Below are 26,060 nucleotides of genomic sequence, written 5' to 3'. Positions count from 1 at the left end.
CCCTCCTTAAAGGTCTTTGGCCCTCCAAAGACCCCAACCCAGGCTCATCCCTGGCAGGTCTTTCACCTGTCAATTCCAGGGCATGGCACGGCACCAAATCTGTAACAGGAAAGGAGAAAATGCATGGCTGGACCGGGAATCGAACCCGGGACCCCTGTATCTCTAGTCAGGTGCTCTACCTACTGAGCTATCCAGGCCGATATCCACGGCCCTAACCATTACACATGTAATTATCATATGTCGTTTTTGAGTTTATTAGTGGACACGAGACATCAAAATTATCAATTAAAGGGCAATAACTCACAAAGTAAGGCATGTATCAAAAAATTGAAAGCAGATGTAAATAGGTGTTAATACAAGGTACCTAACCTGAAAGTTTCATAAAAATCAGTCGAAAAGCAAATAATAGTAAGAAACAGTAGAATAACAGTAGGGTCTTCCGAAGGAAGCTCGGAAGACCCTAAAAACAGTGGAAAAGAAACAAACGAATAACAAGAAGGTCTTCCGCTGAAGACGGAAGACCTTAATAATCTTAATCATCAGAATCAGTAGAAGGTCTTCCGTTGGAAACGGAAGACCTTAATTAAAACAAATTGATGCTTTAAAGTACAGTGTATGATAAAAACTAATTTAATATTGTATAATATAATTAAAACTAATCCTTATGAAAAGATGTTTAATTAAGTAAAAACTTATTTTTCATCATATTCTTTAACAGCAATCTGTAACAAATGTTAATGTTTTGAGAGGAGGAATTCAGTTTGTCCCATGGGCATAATTATCAAGCACTGGTCAAGAAGAATTTTGATAGCAGAAATAGAGAGAAATTAATGAGTTTATTGTCAGGCGCTAAGTGGTAGAGCAGATCTCTGAAAATGCAGCTGTTATCTTTATCTTTAATCTCTTGGGAGTTGGGCAAAAAGAAATGGCCTCATAGTTGCTTGTGTTAATTAAGAGTTCTTGATGGCTATAGTCCAGATAAAGATCTTTCAATTGGTGTAATGTAATTAAAACAAATTGATGTTTAATGTGTGATTAAAACTAAATTAGTATTGTATAATATAATGATAACTAATTATACATGTGTTCATTGAAATAAAATTACCGAGGTACATTTCAATTTTTATATATTTGCAACAAATTGCAGTCACTGTGCCTCACTTAGAATTTTATAGTCTAAAGAATAATTTATTTTTGGTTTTTTTTATTAGACTGTAGCATTTCCATTATTCCATTAAATATGCAATAAACAATTTAAGCTGCAGATGGATATTTGTTAAGTTCTAACACAGCCAGTTTAGAATTATATGATGTATTATTTGTAATAATTAATTCCTACACTGTAAGTCTCTTAGAGATGTATGTACAATATTTTAAACATGATAAGAAATGGAAATTAGATCATTGAAATCTGTGTCAATCTGTTAATCAAGGTTATCTGATTTTCTTGCACCTTTACCAATTTATGATTATTGAACAATATATTTGACGGGCGTATCATGCTGTGGCGGGGCACTTTATTGAACTTCCCAGATAGCAAGCTGACGTCGGGCCGATGTTGGCATATGGTTGGTAGATCGGCTACATATCGCGGTTGGTAGAACGATATTGGGCCAACAACGGTCCGACATTGTCATTACAACAGTCGGTGTACTGACACACACACACACACACACACACACATTGTTCTAACATCGGCCCGACATTGTAATTACAACAGTTGGTGCATTGACATTGTACCAACATCGGCCCGACATTGTCATTACAACAGTTGGTGCATTGACATTGTTCCAACGTCAGGCCAACATCAGGCACGTAGCATCGTTTTTGAGAGGGGGGGGGGGGGGGGCAACCACAGAATTTTTTTTTTTACTTTAATACCTGAAAAAGTTGACAAGCAGATTTTCCTTGATAGTACTATACTGTGGTAAAAAAGGAGGGGCATTTCAATGGACATTTTCTGTACTAAAGGTAATGTTGGGGGGAAAAGTGTGGGGGGGGGGATGTCAGCCCCCCCACTGTTGCTACGTGCCTGAACATTGTTATTTTTAATGTTGAAGTATGGACATTTTTGTAATATTGGCCCGACATTGTTGAACCACTGTTGCTATGGAAACTTATTTTGAAACGTTTAAAAAATTATCTATTTATTTTATTTTTTATTTATCTGATTAATATTTATTCATTTTTAATTATTTAACCCTTACGTAGATTTTCAAAACTATGGAATATAACTTAGATTTTTCTCTAGAATTGTCGACTAGTATTACAATTACATCGGGATCGAAGTCGGGCTCGATAAGCAATTTTGAAATTTTTAAAAACAACAAACCGCGCCGAAATTTAAATTTTTGGGTGTTCCACGCAGCCATGTGCATGCTGATGTTGTACAGAAGGAAAGTTCGGGGGAGAGTGTCGCGAAAAGTAGAATCATGACTAGCTTTGGGTGGAATTTCTGTTTTGACAGAAGATGAAGACATTTTACGACCCGTACTGCGGTAGGTACAATGTACAAAATACTATTTATGGCTAACATGTGTCCTTGAATGAATAATTGCTTCTGCTACTGTTCCTTAGTCAGGACACTACACATAAAATGCCTGACAGTGAAATCGTTTGAGCAAGTATTATTTTAGTTTTGTTTAATAATTTAACACTTCTAAACATCTAATAAAGATGGATTTCAACCCGAACTTCCTCATTTGGGATCGATTCAGGAATTTTAGTGTTCCTCTCTTCAACATTTACAGAGTATGATGTAAAATGTAATAAAATGATATTTATTTTTAAATGCATGTTCAAGATCATTTTCAGCACTTATTTTGATTATTTAATAGTTGCATGCTGTGGACTGTGCCCGAGACGATTCCCACAGGGCCGGCGAATAGTCAGCTTGTATAAATGGTAAGAAACAGCTCAAATTTTCATTTAACACAAATAACCTAATATTGTTTTTATTAACTTGTATCTTTTAGAATAGAACTATAAAAATATTGCAGACTTCTATGTATTAAACATACAAGAGGTTTATATTCTTAATTTCCTTATCCTAAAGATACATAACAATGGATTCTGACAGGTAATCTAAACATGCTATAAATTAGCACAGCTTTGCATATTAATTATTTTATATCAAATACTTATGCACAAATTATTAAGAATAGCTATCATTTTGACATATTCTATGATGCACAATTATACATGCATTATTTACAGAAATCTGAATGCTCACAAGAAGGACAAATGCAGCATGGAAATTAACACAAAGTTATTCTAAGATTTTTTAAATTTTCTGATTAGATCTATAAAATCACATAAACTGAAATACGTGTAACTTATTCAATGTAAGTCAGGCATAGAGCTTTAGCTCTAGCCCTAACCTTTTCCTTTCAATAGCTCACTTGAACCATTTTAAGTTCAAAGTTGAACAAAGCGAGTTTTCTCATCAGTGTCTAGTATTCATATGTCATCTGTAAACTTCTCAAATTTTTACATTTATCGAAATCAATCCTAATTTGAACCAAAAGAAAGACACTGCAAGATAGTGAATTTCTATTCCTCAATACATGTATACTGAACTGTCAGGTTGAAGTAACCAATTGTCTTAACAGTCTTGTACTCTTGTAGAGCCTTACTTTATTATTTGTCATATATTTATATGTTGATAATATATAAATGCGATAGATAATCGATGATAATACATCCTGATGGTCATTTTTTCTTTCAGAAATTGTGCGAGAAAAGTAAGTGTCTACGGGAACAATCAACATCGAACTTTCTGAGTATTCATACTTAAACTAAAGTGAATTCATTTGTGAATTTCATGGGATATCAGTGAGGAAGTGGTTCAAGCAGACACTTGAGAAATTTCGGATCTAACTCATAAATTAGGATCTTTGGCATATTCAGGGAAAATAGCGTGATAGTGTTGATTTTATGGGATCTTTTTATCAATATAGTTGTAGTAGATATTTTGTCTTAATATATGTGTTTGTCACTCTAGTCTAGTCAATAACTTTGTACGGTAAATGTTCATTGGCAACTGGAAGTTCATTGTAACTGTATACCCCATTGAGGTTTCAATGACCACTCCCAATGTTATTAAGTCAAATGTCATATTTTAAAAAAAAGAAATATTTGTTTTATTACAAAGAAATGTTGATCAGTGAGAATACTTAGAAAAAAATATGCTTACATGGTACATCTATAAGTGTATATGTAATATTTGTTTGAAAACACATTGTGAAAGAAACAATTTTTTTAAATTTTGAATATATAGATTTGATCTATGATAAATTGAACATTGAATTGAATTGAATTCAGTTTTCATTGTATCTTCCTGGAATTTCTTAGATTTCAATGGAATTCCATAGATTTCTAAATATCTTTGTGCACTGATATGTTGGGACAACATAAGAATTATCATTGTTTGAAACTGGGCCAACGTAAGGCCTACATGAAGATGCACAAATACGTTGGGCCTACATTGGGCCAACATCAGAATTATCATTGTATAACATTTGGACAACGTAGCGCCAACATGTCAGTGCAATGTTGCAACGATGAGCAAAATTACATTGGCCCAATATACATTTTCCGACGTTGGTCCAATGTCGGAAAATGATATTGGGCCAATGTAATTTTGCTCATCGGCGCAACGTTGCGCCGACATGTTGGCGCAACGTTGGCCCAATGTCATAAAACGATAATTTTGACGTTGGTCCAACGTTGGGCCAACATAACTGACAACAGTGGCCCAATGTTGGACCAACGTCAGAATCATCGTTCTATGACATTGGGCCAACGTTGCGCCAACATGTCGGCGCAACGTTGCGCCGATGAGCAAAATTACATTGGCCCAATATCATTTTCCAACATTGGACCAACGTAACTTACAACGGTGGCCCAACATTGGGCCAACGTAAGCTTGCTATCTGGGTTTATGACTTATCCTTTTAAAAACATTAAATCCCATTATTTCAGACACTTGGAGGTTTAGAATCATCAAATCTTGTACTTTGATGCATCTTGGGACCTTATAATATATTTATGAAAAGGTAGGTCATTGTGACCTACTATTTGATTTTTGCCGACATTTGTTTTTCAAAAATTGGTTAAAACGCATATGTTGATTACCCTCAGACCTACAATCATCAAACTTGGTCAGTAGATGCATCTTGGGTCTGAAAAATGTCGACCAAAATGTAGGTCACGATGACCTACTTTCGACATTTTATGGCTATATGATGACCACCATTATGTGCATTATGACGTTATCGAGAAAACGAGCGCTAAAGTTGACGTCATAAATGTTTGCCGAATTTTGCAAATAAATGTAGTGTGAAGACGCATCATTAATTATAATATTTCTTCATACAGTAAATGCTTATACTTAAAGGTACTTGGACACAGATTTGAAGTTATTACAGTATTTTCTCTTTGATATTACGACTTATATATTTTAATAGCATTTCACACAAAAACTAATTAAAAATCTTAATTCATTTAAAAGATATTAAAATTTCAAATTTTTTTGGCGGGTTTGATTGACACATCCTTGCACTTTTACAAATTAATTAACAATCTCGTTGTGTTTAAATGAAAAATATTAATACATAATCCAGAAATTTCAGAGTATACATGTTCGAAAGCAAAACAAACACACAATATATTGTCAGTCCGTGCAGATGTGGAAAGCAGACTGTGGCGATTTAGAACGCAGGCGGTGATTTGAAAATATAAACGCTACCAGAACTCGTGCCCTGTTTACAAAAACTGTGCACATAACACGAGTGTGCTCGATTTGCTAAACCTGTACGCAACTCTTAGTTCGGAATTACGCTTTTTGTAAAGGAGTTTTGCTTTCTAACATCTCTACTCTGAATAAAATTATTTTTCTTGATAGAAGTTATATTTCTCATTAATAAACAACAAGATTGTCACTTTTCCTCAGGATTAAGAATAAGGTTAAAATTTGTGAAAGTGCAAGCATGTGTCAACCCGCCGAAAAACTTGAAATTTTAATATCTTTTAAATGAAATAGGATTTTTAATTAATTTTTGTGTGAAATGCCATTAAAATATATAAGTCGTAATATTATAGAGAAAATATTGACTTCAAATCTGTGTCCAAGTACCTTTAACAACATAATAAGTAGTCGAAAATATAATTATTAAGGGTCTGTGTAACACTTAACAATTCAAATTTCTAAAACGATTTTGAGTTTTAGAATGTTGATATATTAGTTCAAATATCTAACTTTCAAAAACTCAAACTGATTTGGTATATTGAATTTTAATATTTTAGTTCAAAAATCTAAAATTTCAATTTTCCAAATAGGTTTATCATTTTGAGTTTTAAGATTTTTACCTTAAATATTCAAAATTCAAATTTCCAAAAACACATTTTGTATTTTAAACTTTTGAGTTTTTAATCTACCGTTTGTTTAGAAAGTTTACGCTTAACAATCTAAAATTCGATAACATTTTCGTCTTTTGATTATTTAAAATTTACTTCAAACTTTCAACTTTCAAACGCTTTAGATATTTACAAATTTAGAATTTTGATTTAAATCTTAACTTTTATATTACCAAACACTTTTGTACATTTTGAGTTTTTAGAAGTTTACTTCAAATATCCAAAATATCAAATTCCATACCTGGTTTAAATTTTGGATATTTAAAGTAAAATTATAAAAACTCATAGGGTTAAGTTATTAGAATTAGAACATTTGAATCAAAATTCTAAATTTCTAAAAATCTTAAACGTTTCAAAGTTGGATTTTAGAAGTTTGAAATTAATTTCAAATAATCGAAAGACGAAAAATATTACCGAACTTTAGATTGTGAAGTGTAAACTTTCTGAACAAACGGTAGACTAAAATCTCAAACTATTAAATTCCATTAATCGTTTTTGGTAATTTGAATTTTGAAAATTTAAGGTAAAAATCTAAAATATCAAAATTCTAAAACCTGTTTAGAAATTTGAAAATTTAGACTTTTGAACTAAAATATTTAATTTCATTATACCAAATCAGTTTGAGTTTTTGAAAGTTAGATATTTAAAGTAATATATTAACATTCTAAAACTCTAAATCGTTTTAGAAATTTGAATTGTTAAGTGTTACACGGACCGTACCCAAAGAAGGGTCTTCTTACAAGAAATTCGATTGTGAAATATAAACAAGAGGCCAATGGGCCACATTGCTCACCTGAGCACTAAGGGTAGGAAAAAGTAAAAAATGGCTTTTTATTGTAAAGTTTAAATCCAAAAGTAGTCCCATGACCAATCATGGATTTGCTATTTTTAGGAAATGATTTTTAAAGAATTTTCCTATATATATATTTGTAAAAACTTTGGTCGACAATTTTGGCCTCGCCCTACCCTTGGGGGTCATGATTTGAACAAATTTGAATCGACACTACTTGAGCATGCTTCCATATAAATATGATGAATTATGGCTTTGTCATTCTTGAGAAGAAGATGTTTAAAGAATTTTCCTATATATTACTATGTAAAACTAATGTCGGCCATTTTGGCCCGCCCTGCCCCCGGGGGTCATGATTTGAACAAACTTGAATCTACACTACCTGAGCATGCTTCTATATAAATATGATGAATTATGGCTTCGTCTTTCTTGAGAAGAAGATTTTTAAAGAATTTTCCTAAATATTTCTATGTAAAATTTTGGTCGGCCATTTTGGCCCCGCCCTACCTCCGGGGGTCATGATTTGAACAAACTTGAATCTACATTACCTGAACATGCTTCCATATAAATATGATGAATTATGGCTTTGTCATTCTTGAGAAGAAGATTTTTAAAGAATTTTCCTATATATTTCTATGTAAAACTTTGGTCGGTTATTTTGGCCCTGCCCTTCCCCTGGGGGTCATGATTTGAACAAACTTGAATCTACACTACCTGAACATGCTTCCATATAAATATGATGAATTATGGCTTTGTCATTCTTGAGAAGAAGATTTTTAAAGAATTTTCCTATATATTTCTATGTAAAACTTTGGTCGGCCATTTTGGCCCCGCCCTACCCCCGGGGGTCATGATTTGAACAAACTTGAATCTAAACTACCTTAACATGCTTCCATATAAATATGATGAATTATGGCTTTGTCGCTCTTGAGAAGAAGATTTTTAAAGAATTTTCCTAAATATTTCTATGTAAAACTTTGGTCGGCCATTTTGGCCCCCCCTACCCCCGGGGGTCATGATTTGAATAAATTTGAAACTACACTACCTGAGGATGTTTCCCCATAAGTTTCATCTTTCCTGGCACAGTGGTTCTTAAGAAGAAAATTTTTAAAATATGCCACCAAATTTTCATTAATTCCCAATTATCCCCCCTTGAATTAGGGCGTGGCCCTTCATTTGAACAAACTTGAATCCCCTTCACCCAAGGATACTTTGTGGCAAGTTTGGTTGAAATTGGCCCAGCGGTTCTTGAGAAGAAGTCGAAAAATTGAAAAGTTTACAGACAGACGGACGCCGGACAAAATGTGATCAGAAAAGCTCACTTGAGCCTTCGGCTCAGGTGAGCTAAAAAACCATAACACCACCTGTTCAAAAGTTATTTTGTTGAAAGGTACGTCAAACTTCAAGGTCAAAGGGTCAAAGTTCTTGGTATCCAATGACATGTCTTTTTACAAGACCTTTAAATATGTGATGTATGAAAGCCCTACCTCTCACCGTTCAAAAGTTATTGCTAAGATTGAATTTTTTTCATAAGTACAGAAGGTTAAAAGGTCAAGTTGTTGGTATCAAATGAAAGGTCTTGCTACAAAGAATACGTATTTGACAGATGAAAGTTCTAGTATCTACTGTTCAAAAGTTAACGCCAAAGTAAAAGTTCAGAATTTTTGTGTAAAAGTGTGTTAAAATCTAAGGTTAAGGTCAAAAAGTCAAATTAAGTAGTACCCAAAGAAAAGTCTTGTTACAAGGAATACACATCTGAAATATGAAAGTCATAACTCCACTAAATCATAAGTTACAGGCAAGATTAAAGTTTTTGTGACGGACGGACAGACTTACGAATGAAATTCTTTCGCGAAAGCGCAGGACAATTATCGTAGAAGACGTAGGTATAAACAGTTTGTTAGTGTATTTCCTCCAAAAGTGTAAATGGATGCGATTCTGGGGCGATGGAGGTACTCATGTAATTCGGAGTTAGATACCTTTGTATTATCATACCATGGGTTAAAATTTTTTACCGAAACGAATGCCTGTGGTTGCAGATAATAGATGTGTACCCTCCAATATTATAGAAATAATGGTAGTGTCCATGTTTTGCGATGGGAAACCACAAAATATATGTCGGATCACAAAGTAAAATGGAGGGTACGAAATGGCACTATGTAACAAAAAAAATCTCATTAAATTTCACTCATGCAGTGGTATAAGAGATGTTGCCGATAAGAGATGGATACCCCAAAGCGTAACGGACGGACGGATGAACATGCAGACATATGGACATCCCGATCACCATATGCTAGTACACTCCCACTTTTCAAGCGGGAATTATAATAAAAGTTTCGGGAAAAATATTCAGCACATTTCATGAATTTATTATCTTACCTCTGACCTTTTGATCTCAGAATCAATAGGGTTCTTACAGATGTCCGCTCATCAGCAGAAATGGATAACATATTAAATTAAAAGTACTTTGAATCTTAAAGTCTTAAAATGAAGCTTAAAATTGATGCACATTTTCATTCTACTTCTCTTAATTAATATGTTCCAAAATCCTTTGATCTGTACCCTCATGATAAAAGTACTAAAATGATAAAGAACGAGGGCGCTTTTGATTGACATTCGGCAGGAATCTGGGCGTAATTGAAAAGTGAAAATTTTATCGACGTTTCACATGAAATTTTAACATTCTTTCTATTTATCGAGTTCCTGTGCAACAGAAAAGTAAAATATTTTCCCGAAATTGATCTTTGATTTGCTAAAAAATAACTTGAAAATTGGCCAGATCAGACATTTGGTACAAAATGGTACATTTTTAAACACGTTTTTCTAAAATTTTTCTATCTCTGGGTCTTCTCTCCATGATTTTGAAACGTTATTTGTGTGTATTTTAATTCAAAGAAACGAATACACTTTTTTAAATAATGGAGAGAAGACCCAGAGACCACGAAAAACGAACTTTCCCCCCAAAAATCCAAATGTGTGAATGTAGTGCTTCTTTGTCCTTTTAAAATCTTATGTGTAGGGGTGATAGCTCAGTCAGTTGGGCTACCTGTTCAGTGCACTGGAATCGAAAAGTTTTTGGTTCGAGCCTGGTATGGGGCGTTAATTATTTTTTTTTTCATGCAAACAACCATTTATTTCGTCAGTTTCGTTTTATGTACTGATGTGTTAAAATTTTGAATTAGATAAATTTTGGTTAAGTTTGGTTCTCGAGCGAATTCAATTCTAATCTTCTATTCTTTATAATATACATGTACACGTATCATGCATCTATATGCATTAAATATTTTAGGTGTTTATTTTATGTGAAAAATTACTATGTTATAGTACCCCCTAGGAAAAACAGACAAAAATGTTACAATTTTGCACTTTCAAACTAAATGAAAACATAGGTAATCAGAGATTACAGAGCTCACCTCAACGAATGTTGTCTTTAAGTAAGGCAAAGTCACACGATAAACCAACAAAAAGTGTACATTCCAAAAATGAAAATATTTAAGCAATTTTGATCTGATACTTTGAAATAGACCCACATAAAAAATTTAAACTAGTTCTTCTTCATGAAAATGTAATCAAAACATCTGAAGCAAATTTGAGAATTTTCATCTCTTGATGAAAACTTTAACCTGTTCACTCAACCAGAAAATGTAGGTCAGATTCAGCATCCAAAGCAAGCCCAGTAGTGTGCATCCTTAGATGTATCATCCATGCAAGTTTGGTCATCATAGGTCTTATAGTTACTTGTAAATGAAACATGCACCAAAAACTGTAACCTGTTCACTCAACCGGAAAATGTAGGTCAGATTCAGCATCCGTAGCAAGCCCGGTAGTATCCATCATTAGATGTATCATCCATGCAAGTTTGGTCAACATAGGGCTTATAGTTACTTGGATATGAAACCTGCACCAAAAACTTTACCTGTTCACTCAACCGGAAAATGTAGGTCAGATTCAGCATCAGAAGCAAGCCCGGTAGTATACATCTTTAGATGTATCATCCATGCAAGTTTGGTCAACATAGGGCTTAAAGTTACTTGGAGTGAAACCTGCACCAAAAACTTTAACTTGTTCACTAAACCAGAAAATGTAGGTCAGATTCAGCATCCGAAGCAAGCCCGGTAGTAAGCATCCTTAGATGTATCATCCATGCAAGTTTGGTCAACAAAGGGCTTATAGTTACTTGGAAATGAAACCTGCACCAAAAACTTTAACCTGTTCACTTAACCGGAAAATGTAGGTCAGATTCAGCATCCGAAGCAAGCCCAGTAGTATCCATCATTAGATGTATCATCCATGCAAGTTTGGTCAACATAGGGATTATAGTTACTTGGAAATGAAACCTACACCAAAAACTGCACCAACAAGATGTGCTTGTGAAACACTGATGCCCCCGTATGGCAACATAGCAAAGATTAAGCTTTTCTTAAATGCAAATTTAACTAAATAGTACCAAAAGTAGGGTATTCTCACTGGAAAACTATTGTGAAATTTAAAAGTAACCAAATGTTAAAGTTTTTTTTTAAATAAGTACAAAAATCTCCAAGGTCAAGGTCAAAAGGTCAATGTAATTAGTATCAAACGAAATGTCTTGCCACATAGAATACTTATGTTGAGCATGAAAGCCCTAGTCCTAACCATTCAGAAGTTATGGCCAACGTTCATTTTTTTTAAAGTAGGTCAAACTCCAAGGTCAAGGTCAACGTTCTTGTTATCAAATGAAAGGTCTTGTCATAAGAATTAAATGTGTACAGTATAAAAACACTAGCCCTAACTCTTTAAAGGTTAAGGTCAAAGTTTGCTTTTTTAAAGTAGGTCAATCTCAAAGGTCAAGGTCAGAGGGTCTAAGTTCTTGGTAACCAACTAAGGGTCTTCTCACAAGGATTACATATATGAAGTATGAAAGCCCTATTACTTACCGTTCAAAAGTTATGGCAAAGGTTAAAGTTTTTTCACAAGTACGAAAATCTACAAGGTCAAGGTCAAAGGGTCAAGGTTGTTGGTGTCCAATGAAAGGATTTTCAACAAACATTACATATGTGAAGTATAAATGTCCTGGTATCTACTGTTCAAAAGATATGGCCAAAGTAAAAATTTAAAATTTTCATGTAAAAGTGGGTCAAACTCCAAGGTCAAGGTCAAAAGGTCAAATTTGGCGGTACACCAACGAAGGGTCTTCTCACAAGGATTATATATATGAAGTATGAAAGTCCTATTACTTATCGTTCAAAAGTTATGGCTAAGGTTAAAGTTTTTTCACAAGTACGGAAATCTACAAGGTCAAGGTCAAAGGGTCAAGGTTGTTGGTATCCAATGAAAGGTCTTTCAACAAACATTAGATATGTGAAGTATAAATGTCCTGGTATCTACTTTTCAAAAGATATGGCCAAAGAAAAAGTTTAAAATTTTCATGTAAAAGTGGGTCAAACTCCAAGGTCAAGGTCAAAAGGTCAAATTTGGTGGTACCCTAAGAAAGATCTTGTCACAAGGAATATACATATGAAAGTCATAGCTCCACCAAATCAAAAGTTATGGACAATGTTAAAGTTTTTGCGGACAAACAGACAAACAGAGAGACACACAGAGAGACAGACAGAGAGACAGACACGACAAAAACTATATACCCCGAAACTTCGTACGGGGGCATAAAAACGTTAACCTGCTCCAAAAATATTAACCTGGTCATTCCTTTGCTGAAATTGCAGCATCTGAAACTTTGACTGGTACAATGAAACACACTAGAACCATCTTCAATGCATGTCTAATCAATCTAGGACATAGAAGTACTTACAAAGAAAACTGCTCCAAAAAACTTAACCTTAACCTGGGACGCCGACGTGCACGTGGACGCGACGGTATTACATAAGCTCTCCCAACTTCGTTGAGGTGAGCTAAAAAAAACCTATGGACGTGTTTATAAAAACTGGCCAGCTATGTTCAGCCAACCAAATCATGGACATTTAAACCACAAATGTTTCGTACAAATGATTCCTGCAGATCACACGCCAAATGCGCCCATCTTCTTTTCAGACAAATCAAATACTAATATCCGACAATTTGACTTTTGATTCCAATGCTTATAAGCAAGATATGAATTTATTGTAAACTAGAGGTACTGTGCGCAATGAGCTCACTAAATGATACCCCCCGCCTCCCATATGAATATAATGGCAGTGTCCATGTTTTGCTCTAGAAAATCAAAACTATATGTCAGATCAAAAAGTAAAATAAGAGGTGCACAATGACAATATGTAATTAAGAATCTGTGAAAGTTTCATTAAATTCCCTTCAGTGGTATGAGAGGAGTTGCAGATAAGAGATGGGTATCCTAAAGCGTAACAGACGGACGGACAGACGGACGGACAGACGTACAGCTAGACAGACGGACGGACGGAAATACCGATTACTTTATACCCTCCCACTTTTCAAGCGGGGTATAATAAAATACCGTATAAGTTTTTAAAAAAACATGCATTTTTTTCGATCCGATTGTCTGGATACCTTTATATTTTATTTTTTAATTCTAATATATTTCTTGGTTAGTTTTCAGATATACATTGCTCAGCTGGTGCCTTCATTTTTTTCCTATTTGATATGATAAACTAGTTTTTTTGCAAAAGCAGAGACTTTTAAAGACATTGTCCGGAAACGAAAGTGTTACAAACATAATGTATTAATTTCTGACTATGACCTCTATCCTTTTGACCTACATTCGATAGGGGTTTTCTTTACTTCAGACGGAGCAATATAAAATTTTATTAAGGAAGCTAAAAAAATAATAATGAATTTAAAGAAAAAAAAAACATTAAAAAAAACCCTAAAGTTATCATGCTAAAAATATTCTTTTATTTATATCTAAAATGGTATGATATATCATATATGTCCTTGACCTTTTGATCTTAATAATCAAAACACAACTTTTTTTTAGGCCAAAAGACACTACTTTAAGAAATCTAATTGCAAAAGATTAAAACATTTAAAATATTTCCTGGAGTAATGATGTAAAATGTTTTTTACAAAATCGTTAAAGCTTCTTGGGATATCGACTGGAAAAGAAATGTTTCGTCACAGCTTCAATTCTTTGAAATCATCAACATACCTTACTTACTTAACCTTTATCATCTGCATATGGGGTTTGTGTCTTTTAGCTTATTTGATATGCAAGAACATACTCTATATAAACAATTTCTAAATCGAGATAAGCTATTGAAATACAGGTTGATGAAACAAGAATATCACCATAGTCTCGTTTGAGTCTCGATTGATGTCATCATTAAATCAAATGCTGACTGATTTTTTTAAACCAATTGTTAGCCCATTATTTACACACCATTTCCGATTCACAACAAGGTGCACAAGGTTTGTACTGGTAAGGAAGGGATACTCACTCCTCAGTGGCCTCTGATCCCACTTCTGATGGAGCTTTTTTGGAGCTCCGTGTTTCTTAATCTGCATCGATTTTTTTGGACTTGTTGAATACTATTACAAATTTTGGAAAAAGTGAAATAAACATTTTCTCCCATTATCATTTTACCTGATAATGCTAGATAACGGGTAAACCTTTATTCCATAAACTTATCAGTTTTTAAGGCAGAATTTGTGTATTTCTACAACATTGTTCCCTCCATAGGCATAAACAATACATTTACAACTAGGAGACTTATTGTTCACAGAACAATAAGAGGTCTTTCCACCTTCTTTGAATTTCAATTTTGTTTTATATCTGACTGCTTAAAATCAAATTCCATGAATAAGAAACCAAAATTGTCTAAAAGGATAGAAAAAAAAATGAAAATAAAAATAAATTGAAATGACCTTGACCTTTGACCTTGAGGAAATGTTCAAGGTCAAAGGTCAGGAGTCACAATGCAATTGACCCCGTGCTTCTACGACTTATAGTTTTTAAGTTATAAGGTTTAATAATCAGAACAAAGACGTTAAAGGGCAATAAATCATATAAGGGGTCATCAGATCCTTTTGCACTTATACAGTGAAGTTATGCCTAAAGATCCTTAAGACATTAGTGAAGATTTGGTGTCTCTTCGGTCTACAGTTTCCGAGGAGTAGTGATTACAAGGTTTTTCGCACAAGGGGCAATAACTTTTAAAAGGGTTAATCTTAGGGAACAAAAATGAAATATTTAAAATAGTTTTAAGAGTACATATCATTGATGCAAACACATTAAGTGTATGTTTAAAGACAAAAGAGATGTAAAAAGAGCTTAATTTCTCAAATTTGGAATGACCTTGACCTTTGACCTTTGCATTAATTTCATGATCAAAGGTCTATGAATCTTATGCAGTTGGTCCCAAGTCTCTATCGCTTCTCGGTTTGAAAATTTTTAATTATTTCTAAAATTCATAAAGTTTCAGGGGCAATAACTCATTGAAGGAGTCACCGAATACTTTCGAAATGAATAAATTCCAGAGTCCTCTCAATTAGTCGAAGACTTTAGTGAAGGTTTCATATTTCTATGGTTTACGGTTTCGAAGGAGTAGCGATAACAAGGTTTTTCGTACAAAGGGCGATAACTTTTAATAGGGTCAATCTTAAGGAATACGAATTAAATCTTTAAAATAGTTTTAAGAGTACATATTAATGATGCTAAGAGAGTTTGTATATGTTAAAAGACAAAAAAGATATAAAAAGAGCTTAATTTCTCAAATTTGGAATGACCTTGACCTTTGACCTTTGCATTAATTTCATGATCAAAGGTCAGTGAATCTTATGCAGTTGGTCCCAAGTCTCTATCACTTCTCGGTTTGAAAATTTTTAATTATTTCTAAAATTCATAAAGTTTCAGGGGCAATAACTCATTGAAGGAGTCACCGAATACTTTCGAAATGAATAGATTCCAGAGTCCTCTCAATTAGTCGAAGACTTTAGTGAAGGTTTCATATTTCTATGGTTTACGGTTTCGAAGGAGTAGTGATAACAAGGTTTTTCGTACAAAGGGCGATAACTTTTAATAGGGTCAATCTTAAGGAATACGAATTAAATCATTAAAATAGTTTTAAGAGTACATATTAATGATGCTAAGAGAGTTTGTATATGTTAAAAGACAAAAAAGATATAAAAAGAGCTTAATTTCTCAAATTTGGAATGACCTTGATATTTGACCTTTGCATTAATTTCATGATCAAAGGTCAATGAATCTTATGCAGTTGGTCCCATGTCTCTATCACTTCTCGTTTTGAAAATTTTTAATTATATCTAAAATTCATAAAGTTTCAGGGGCAATAACTCATTGAAGGAGTCACCGAATACTTTCGCAATGAATAGATTCCAGAGTCCTCTCAATTAGTCGAAGACTTTAGTGAAGGTTTCATATTTCTACGGTTTACGGTTTCGAAGGAGTAGCGATAACAAGCATTTCTTGGGAAAGGGGCAATAACTTCGAAAGAATTCAGAGTTCATATACGCAGGGTTTTTTCCAAATATCTCTTACAAAGTACATTCTTATAAACTATAAATCTTTTCAAAAGACCTTGAAACAAAAATTCGTCCGGCGGAAAAATAATAAAAATAACTAGGAGACTTATTGTTCACAGAACAATAAGAGGTCTTTCCACCTTTTTAAATTTCTTATAGTTTTATATTTTACACTCTAAATTTAATTTTAAGGGAAATGGCTTAAAAAAAAAATGAAAATGTAAAAAAAAAAAAAAAAAAAAAAAATTTTAAATGACCTTGACCTTTGACCTTGAAAAAATTTTCAAGGTCAAAGGTCAAAGGACACATTGCAATTAACCCCATGCTTCTACCATTTATAGTTTTCAAGATATAAGGTTTAATAGTAAGTATAAAGAAGTTAAAGGGCAATAACTCATATAAGGGGTCATTAGATCCTTTAGTACTTATACTATGAAGGTGTGCCTAAAGACCCTTAAGACATAAGTGAAGGTTTCATGCCTCTACGTTCTACAGTTTTGAAGTAGTAGTGATAACAATGTTTTTCGCATAAGGGGCAATAACTTTTGATAGAGTCTATCTTGGGGAACAAGAATGGAATCTTTGAAATAGTTCTTAGTGTACATATTAATGATGCAAAGACTGATTGCATAAGTTAAAAGACAAAGCTTAAAAAGAGCTTAATTTCTCATTTTTGCAATGACCTTGACCTTTGACCTTGACAAAATATTCAAGGTCAAAGGTCATGGGTCACAATGCAGTTGGCCCCATGCTTGTACCATTTATAGTTTTCAAGATACAAGGTTTAATAGTAAGTATAAAGAAGTTAAAGGGCAATAACTCATACAAGGGGTCATCAGATTCTTTTGCACCTATACAGTGAAGTTAGGTCTAAAGACCCTTAAGACATTAGTGAAGGTTTGGTGTCTCTACAGTCTAAAGTTTCGGAGAAGTAGCGATAACAAGATTTTTCGCACAAGGGGCAATAACTTTTAAATGGGTTCATGTTAGGGGACAACAATAAAATCTTTGAAACAGTTTTAAAAGTACATATTAATGATGCATAGACATTAAGTATATGTTAAAAGACAAAAGAGATATAAAAAGAGCTAAATTTCTCAGTTTTGGAATGACCTTGACCTCTGACCTTAAAATGAATTTTAAGATCAAAGGTCAATGAATCTTATGCAGTTGGTCCCATGTCTCTATCACTACTCGTTTTGAAAATTTTTAATTATTTGTAAAATTCTAAAACTTCCAGGGGCAATAACTTATTGAAGGGGTCAATGAATACTTTCGCAATGAATCAATAAAGTGTCTGTTAAATTAGTCGAAGACATTAGTGAAGGTTTCATTTCTCTACGGTTTATGGTTTCGGAGGAGTAGCGATAACAAGCTTTTTTGCGAAAGGGGTAATAACTCCGAAAGGGGTCATAGTTTATATACGCAGGGTCAACTGAGAAAATCTTTTACGGAGTACATTCTTATGAATTGAAAATCTTTACGATAAATCTTGAAACTCAAAATCACACGGCGGAAAAATAATAAAAAATAACTAGGAGACTTATTGTTCATAGAACAATAAGAGGTCTTTCCACCTTTTTAAATTTCTTATAGTTTTATATTTTACACTCTAAATTTAATTTTAAGGGAAATGGCTTGAAAAAAAAAATGAAAATGTAAAAAAAAAAAAAAAAATTTTTTTTAATGACCTTGAACTTTGACCATGAAAAAATTTTCAAGGTCAAAGGTCAAAAGACACATTGCAATTAACCCCATGCTTCTACCATTTATAGTTTTCAAGATATAAGGTTTAATAGTAAGTATAAAGAAGTTAAAGGGCAATAACTCATATAAGGGGTCATTAGATCCTTTAGTACTTATACTATGAAGGTGTGCCTAAAGACCCTTAAGACATAAGTGAAGGTTTCATGCCTCTACGGTCTACAGTTTTGAAGTAGTAGTGATAACAATGTTTTTCGCATTAGGGGCAATAACTTTTGATAGAGTCTATCTTGGGGAACAAGAATGAAATCTTTGAAATAGTTTTAAGTGTACATATTAATGATGCAAAGACTGATTGCATATGTTAAAAGACAAAGGATATATAAAAAGAGCTTAATTTCTCATTTTTGCAATGACCTTGACCTTTGACCTTGACAAAATATTCAAGGTCAAAGGTCATGGGTCACAATGCAGTTGGCCCCATGCTTCTACCATTTATAGTTTTCAAGATACAAGGTTTAATAGTAAGTATAAAGAAGTTAAAGGGCAATAACTCATACAAGGGGTCATCAGATTCTTTTGCACCTATACAGTGAAGTTAGGTCTAAAGACCCTTAAGACATTAGTGAAGGTTTGGTGTCTCTACGGTCTAAAGTTTCGGAGGAGTAGCGATAACAAGGTTTTTCGCACAAGGGGCAATAACTTTTAAATGGGTTCATGTTAGGGGACAAGAATAAAATCTTTGAAACAGTTTTAAAAGTACATATTAATGATGCATAGACATTAAGTATATGTTCAAAGACAAAAGAGATATAAAAAGAGCTAAATTTCTCAGTTTTGGAATGACCTTGACCTCTGACCTTAAAATGAATTTTAAGGTCAAAGGTCAATAAATCTTATGCAGTTGGTCCCATGTTTCTACGTCTTCTCGTTTTGAAAATTTTTAATTATTTGTAAAATTCTAAAACTTCCAGGGGCAATAACTTATTGAAGGGGTCAATGAATACTTTCGCAATGAATCAATAAAGTGTCTACTAAATTAGTCGAAGACATAAGTGAAGGTTTCATTTCTCTACGGTTTATGGTTTCGGAGGAGTAGCGATAACAAGCTTTTTTGCGAAAGGGGTAATAACTCCGAAAGGGGTCATAGTTTATATACGCAGGGTCAACTGCGAAAATCTTTTACGGAGTACATTCTTATGAATTGAAAATCTTTACGATAAATCTTGAAACTCAAAATCACACGGCGGAAAAATAATAAAAAATAATAAGAAAAAGGAAAAAAAGAAACAGAAGGAAATCAATAGGTCTTTCCACAGAAAGGTGGAAAGACCTAATAAGAAAAAGGAAAAAAAGAAACAGAAGGAAATCAATAGGTCTTTCCACAGAAAGGTGGAAAGACCTAATAATAAACAGAAGAATATCAATAGGTCTTTCCACAGAAAGGTGGAAAGACCTAATTAGAATTAAAAGTATGTACAATACGCATAACTTAATCGATGCCTTCAATGAGATCAATTTAGGAATATTGAAAATATGCTTTTTTCAATAGGCAAGCTTCCTCGGCATTACATTTATATACATCTGTCAAATCACATCTACCATAAAGCACACTTAGGACGCTAATCTGTTACATATTGTCTTTCTAAAGTCACCAAAAGATATCATATGACTGTATGAGTCTTCTATAGCCACCGCGGTCGTTTCGAATACTGGAAGCCATACTTAGTCACGATGTCTATTTCATGACCAGAAGTCCGCTATTTATAGACAATTAATTGTCTAAGTCTAATCGATGCCAAGGAGTATTCTCTAGACACCAATGTCTATGTCTCTTCCATATAACAAAGAGTCTTCTGTTTTCATCAATGTCTAGACCAAGTGTCTTCTATGGTTATCGATGTCGAATCCATGACAAGGAGTGTTCAAGAGACATCTTACTTGGTAAGAGTCCAGTATCCGAACGCGATTACAGCAACAACCAAACCCATGACAAGTGTCATGTCATTGACGACAGGTGCAGAGTTATAACTAAATTTTCCTCCGAGTGCACTACACCTAATAACTTTACCACTAGACGGAAATGCTTTCAATTTGGTATCGATGTTCACAATGTCACAGACCTGGAAAATTAAATTTTATTTATGATCATAAGCAATTTTTGCAGATATCCAATCGTTTATTTACGGATGACATATGTAAGTGTATGGCTAAGAAGACTATTTTTGATAGATATATCACCTGTCTCATAAAGGATAAAATGGGTACATCTAGCTCAGGATGAACTTGATTCAGACGGGAATGTCCCGAGCATGTATCGTAATCGTCGCAGTAGTTGGTACACAGAAGCAGTCGCGTCTCTGAGAAACCGAGTTTGGAGCAGAATTCCTTCTTCTTTATTGCAAGTGCCTCCCAGTCGTTAACTTTGTCAAGTTCTGTTAGCACACCAAACAACGGAACTGTGATAATGATAAACATGATAAACATAGCCAGAAAAGTCATGACATCTCTTATTCTGTTAAACAAACTGCAAAACTTTAAAAAAAAACACACACACACACACACACACAGAAAAAAAACACAGACACACACAGGTGTATTTTCATGAGAAAAAAAATGTTTTTGTGAATTATTTCTATATTATTTAGCTCCAAAACATTTAACCTGTTTACTCATCTGGAAAATATAGGTTAGATCCAGCGTCGAAAGCAATTCCATTAGTGTGCATTCTTAGATGTTTCATCCATGCAAGCTTGCTCAACATTGGGCCCATTGTTACTTGGAAATGTGAACTGCATAAAAAACTTAAAACTGTTCACTCTTTCGAAAAATGTAGCTCAGATTCAACATCCAAAGCAAGCCTGACAGTATGCATTCTTAAATATATCATCCATGCAAGTTTGGTCAGCATAGGATTTTTCTATCGTCAACTTCCCTTACTTATGCAGCAATATACTTTCATCACTTGCATACGAAGTATATAAATGTCAGTTGATTCGATACCAAAGAGCATGCTCTACGTATGAACAGTTTCTAAAATGAGGTAAATTATTAACAAGCAAGTTGAAGAACCAAGAATATCAACAGTCTTGTTTAAAGTTATCATTTCGTAAGTTCTATGGTTGATACAATGACCTTGTCAGCAAGCATAATTTATCATGAAGTCAAATTCTGACTGATGTTTTTCATCCTAATTGTTATGCCATTATATACACACTGAATTGAAGACGGATTTTTTCTGTTATTTCCTGATCATGACATGGAGCACACGGCGTGTGTGACCGGTCGGCAGGGGATGCTCACTCCTCCATGGCACCTGATCCCACCTCTGATGTTTTGGGGGTCCATGTTTGCTCTGCTCTTATTTTGTGTTGTTTTATGGACTTTGAGATTGAATACTGTTCGTTATCTCCATATCCTTCTTACAGTTAATTGGAAAGTAGACCTACACCAAAATGTTTACCTGCCGCAAAATGTTAGCCTTTGCTGATATTGCAGCATCTGAAACATTATCTTGCACAGAAATCTTCCATGCATGTCTGATTAATGTAGGGCATGGTAGTACTAGAACTGACCCAAAAACCTTAACATGGGACGCCAACATCGACGCCGAGGGTATGACATAAGTTCCCCCTAGCTTTCTTGAGGTGAGCTTGAAATGGAATGAAATGTGAAAATAACGAGTAATTTTGTTAACCAAGCCTGAGAGTTGATTGGAATTAAAAAAAATCTAGCGTACAAGCGACACGCGGACAAAATCATTTTGGACGGGGTCACGTACGTGACCCCGTCTATTAGTTTACTGTCAAAGCACTCAAAAAGGAAGCCGTGGTGATAACACATGAATTAAATCTACGCTATATGAAAGAGTGCAGAAATTGTTTTGATCAAAATGTAAACATTTTGTATCAAACTCAAGAAAGTGATATGAACTTTTTTCTAAATCAATTTATTTATTTTACCTCCTGCCTCTAACACTGCCACCTGTCTTACGGCGTTTAAGATATTGTGAGGCAGAGAAGAGACGGCCGAGGTCATGAAAATCAGACCGTCCGCCCTGGTTCTTTCCGGTTTTGATAAATATGCCATTGCCTGTTTAATGTCTTCATACCTAAATGAAAAGCAAGTAAATGTTAACATTCCGTATTTGTTTAAATATTTCAAAATTCTATTGAAACTAGAGGTACTGTGAGCGATGAGCTCACTAAATGATACCCCCCGCCTCCATATAGTTACAATGGCAAATGTTTTGTTGTGGCCGGGAAACCCAAAATATGTGTCGGATCAAAAAGTAAAATATAGGAGGTGCACAATGGCAATATGTAATAAAGATTCTGTGAAAGTTTCATCAAATTTCATTCAGTGGTATGAGAGGAGTTGCGGATAAGAGATGGGTACCCCAAAGCGTAACAGACGGACGGACGGACAGACGTACAGACGGACGGAATTAACGATTACTATATACCCTCCCGCTTTTCAAGCGAGGGGTATAATGACTAAATTGCAATGATGCCCACAAAGCGCTGTACTGTATATATAGTACTATTTTCAGGAGCTCTATTCATCAGTTATAAATAAATTTTTGTAAAAGAATAGAAAAACAATACCAGCTAGGGTATATTTTTATTTATTTGAATAAGATACCCTGGTAGATAAGCTTAAATGCATTAAATGCAGTAATATATTTTAACTCACCCATAAAACTTCAGTGCATCTAACAGTTTGTGTTTTTCTGTGACCAGACCAAATAAGACATATCTTAGTAAGACTATCAGTTTCTCTAAAAATATATATTGGAATCCATTCAAATTAATGAGTGTTGGATAGGGAAACTTTTTCTGTCTCTCTGAGTCCAGGTATTCATCCTTAGAAATCCTGGAAAGAATAAAAGAAGACTAGTATCAGATGCAATCAATCAGTCCTTACTTTATAAGTTGACATGTAACTATTAGAACTTATTTCGTAATTTGACGTTGAACTCGTTCAGTACTCACTGAATAAGTAGACGTGTAATAGATCAGTACTTACTGTATAAGTTGACGTGTAACTCGTTCCCCATATCTGCAACCATCGAAGTCCCCCACTTTTGTCCACTCTCGCCAGCAGTTTGACGAAAAACTTGCAATAACAGAGTTGATAAAGGAGGATTTTCCCACACCTTGCTGTCCAAAGATAACCAAATTTTTTGGTACTTTGCATTTACTCAATTCTTTCTCAAACAGTTCTAGCTCTTTGTCTTTTAAATTCAGCAGTTCTTCCTAATGAAAAGAGACAAAATGGCAAAATTATTGTTTATTTTTCGAAACACTCTATTTTCGTGAAATTTGATTGTAATTTTTTTTGTTCTTATATTCAAAACAAATTTTCTTGATTATGCTTAATGCTCTATTTACTTATAAAAAGTGAAAGTATATGCAAAAATGATAGTTTTAAATTGTCTATATACTTTCAAACAGAAAGTCGTATATTGAGTTTTAGAAACTCAACTTTTATTTTTTTTTTACCCTTATATGATGTATAAATAAAATCGAGAACATAATTAAAGGAAAAAATAAGATAATGCTATATTCTAATGTGTTAAACATTGTTATACCTTAAATCAATACTCTGAAAAAAAAACCCATCTCCCTCCCTCTCTCTCTCTCTCTCTCTCTCTCTCTCTCTCTCTCTCTCTCTCTCTCTCTCTCTCTCTTAAAAATACAAATTAATTTACTTACTTATATCTAAATTAATCTAAGGAGATTTTGATTTTCAGAGCTTATATATGTGTTTATTAACAAATCAGTCGAATAGATATGCATTCTTTCATTTAGAAATGATTTAAATGATAGATGTAAAGATTTTACAAGGGTTAGAGAAGAATGTGAACCTACTGCTTCCACTGACGCCCCCTCCAGATTCGTGTCCTCTGCATCATCTGGTCTGACCCTCGGGTCACTGGAAACAACTGCCTTAAAATACGTCAGAGCCTGGTGTCTGAATAAAAGCCCATCTGAAAATTAACCAGGTATATAGATGTACATATGTAACTGTAACTGATTTGCGGGTGGTTGCTGTACGTTTGTTCACGTAAATATTTGACAAACATTTGCTGTTCTTTTTCCATGTTGAGCCCATCGGTAATTCGTAATTTTTTTGTTTAATAATAAAGACTTATTTTACAACTACTGAAACAATGAAGTTGTCGTGATAAATATTCCTCATTTTTTAAATAAATCCTTACCTTTTCTCCCAGACCATAACGCTACTTTTATTTCCTGAACGTCTGACTTCAGAGAAGACACTTGATCTAGGAGTACTTTTTCTTTCTCACAATCAGCTTAATTTTTTCTATAATAGCTTCCTCACACTCCTCCATGGACTGTGCCTGAATGTTATCAAGGGCATCTGAGTAGTTTTTGGATGTGTAAGTCTGTAGTCTTTGGCACACACTGGAAATTGTTGTCCAGTAATTATTGAATGTTGTCTGTGAAGTCGAGGCTGAGCTCACGTGACCATATAAGTTGTTCCGTATTAACCGTATCCTCTCAATATCATCACCTACAGTAATTTCTCCTTCTGCAGGCATCGTATTCCCACCCCAGCCTTTTGTTGACTTTTGAATCGTCGTACAAACGTGTCTCAGCAATTTGTATAAAAGTGAAATGTCAAAATCCTTGAATCCATCATTTTTTGCGTTTCCTAAAAGTACCAACTGATCGGGATAGAGGGTCTGAAAAATTCCTGATGATTTCGCTTTGTTCAACACACATGCAGGGGTCACCTCCATTTCAAGAATATCTCTGTATGCCTGAGTTAACTCATCATTGATTGCTAGTCCAAGCTTAGCAAACCTAGACCGACCATCGGGATCTTGTCTAGTAGACATTTCACTGTTCCAGTTTCTTCCTCCAGATCACTAGTGTAAAATTGAACATAGAAATCACAAGATGTTTCCAGGAGTTCTATCACTGGTTTAATAAGGACTTTATTTCTTAGCCCTAATTCAAATCTTAAATGACTTCAGACTTTGTAAACATCAAGATTTGTGCATATAATTAAGTTTTATTACATATACAATCAGGATTAATTATTAAACAAAAGCTTACCTGGTGATCAGGTAACCTTTTAAGCATCAAGTGGGTACTCATTGATTCACGTTATTAGCAGACCTTATTTTGTATTCACATGAAGCAAAAGGAAATGGGTGAACTTAGCGTGCATAAATCCATAGCTTCAGATACTAGTATATAAAAATCGTATTCAAAATTTGAATTCAATATCTAGAGTAAAGTTATTACACATATGCTGTAATGGTGGAGGAAGAAGGATATGGAGATAACGGACAGTATTAAATATCAAAGTCCGTAAAACAAAATGGATACAAAACAGGAGCAGAGCAAACACGGACCTCCGAAACATCAGAGGTGGGATCAGGTGCCATGGAGGAGTGAGCATCCCCTGCCGACCGGTCACACGTGTGCTCCAAGGAAACTTTGATATAATTGAGATTTAATTTTTCACTTACATGTTTGTCATGCTGTAGGCTTGTCGCTCGTCATGTTAACATATCTCCTTTATCAAAATTTTATACATTAAAAGAATACAACATTTCCTGTGGCTCAAAGTCCATTAAACGATATAGATTTGGAGCAGAACAAAAACAGACCCAAAAAGATCAGACGTGGGATCAATCTATCAATGAGAACTTAAGGGGGCATGGTGTAAGTAGTACCTCACCCAG

At 34.1% G+C, this 26,060-nt stretch overlaps 2 protein-coding genes across 2 annotated transcripts in view; both read right to left on the bottom strand.

Annotated features, from left to right (window-relative positions):
- Positions 1-8,338: 8,338 nt before the first annotated feature.
- LOC134243785 (uncharacterized) overlaps positions 8,339-26,060 on the bottom strand; it is a 41,017-nt gene continuing 23,295 nt past the window's right edge. Inside the window, exon 6 of the mRNA XM_062726020.1 lies at positions 8,339-8,551. The gene's annotated coding sequence lies outside the window, so the exon portion shown is untranslated. The remainder of the gene's footprint in view (positions 8,552-26,060) is intronic.
- Positions 20,218-25,205, bottom strand: LOC134243786 (uncharacterized). Its single transcript, XM_062726021.1, has 8 exons — positions 25,088-25,205; positions 24,561-24,656; positions 24,211-24,329; positions 23,366-23,595; positions 23,033-23,212; positions 22,300-22,448; positions 20,579-20,796; positions 20,218-20,460 (listed from the first exon to the last, which is right to left on the bottom strand). The coding sequence occupies exons 1-8, from the start codon at positions 25,203-25,205 to the stop codon at positions 20,275-20,277; spliced, it is 1,296 nt and encodes a 431-aa protein (XP_062582005.1). The 3' UTR covers positions 20,218-20,274.

Source organism: Saccostrea cucullata, unplaced genomic scaffold (genome assembly GCF_032062105.1).
Source record: "Saccostrea cucullata isolate Sc308-1 unplaced genomic scaffold, CSIRO_AGI_Scuc_v1 ctg2385, whole genome shotgun sequence".
NCBI lineage: Eukaryota > Metazoa > Mollusca > Bivalvia > Ostreida > Ostreidae > Saccostrea > Saccostrea cuccullata.
This window is presented reverse-complemented; position numbering and strand designations above follow the sequence as displayed.

Excerpts from the sequence above, each read along its gene's own strand:
- LOC134243786 (XM_062726021.1), bottom strand. The coding sequence starts at position 25,205 with ATGTCTACTAGACAAGATCCCGATGGTCGGTCTAGGTTTGCTAAGCTT. Across the intron at positions 23,213-23,365 it reads GTTACACGTCAACTTATACA|GATTTCTAAGGATGAATACC; the intron begins GTAAGTACTGAT and ends TATTCTTTCCAG. Across the intron at positions 20,797-22,299 it reads GGCAGTGTTAGAGGCAGGAG|TTCCGTTGTTTGGTGTGCTA; the intron begins GTAAAATAAATA and ends TCATTATCACAG.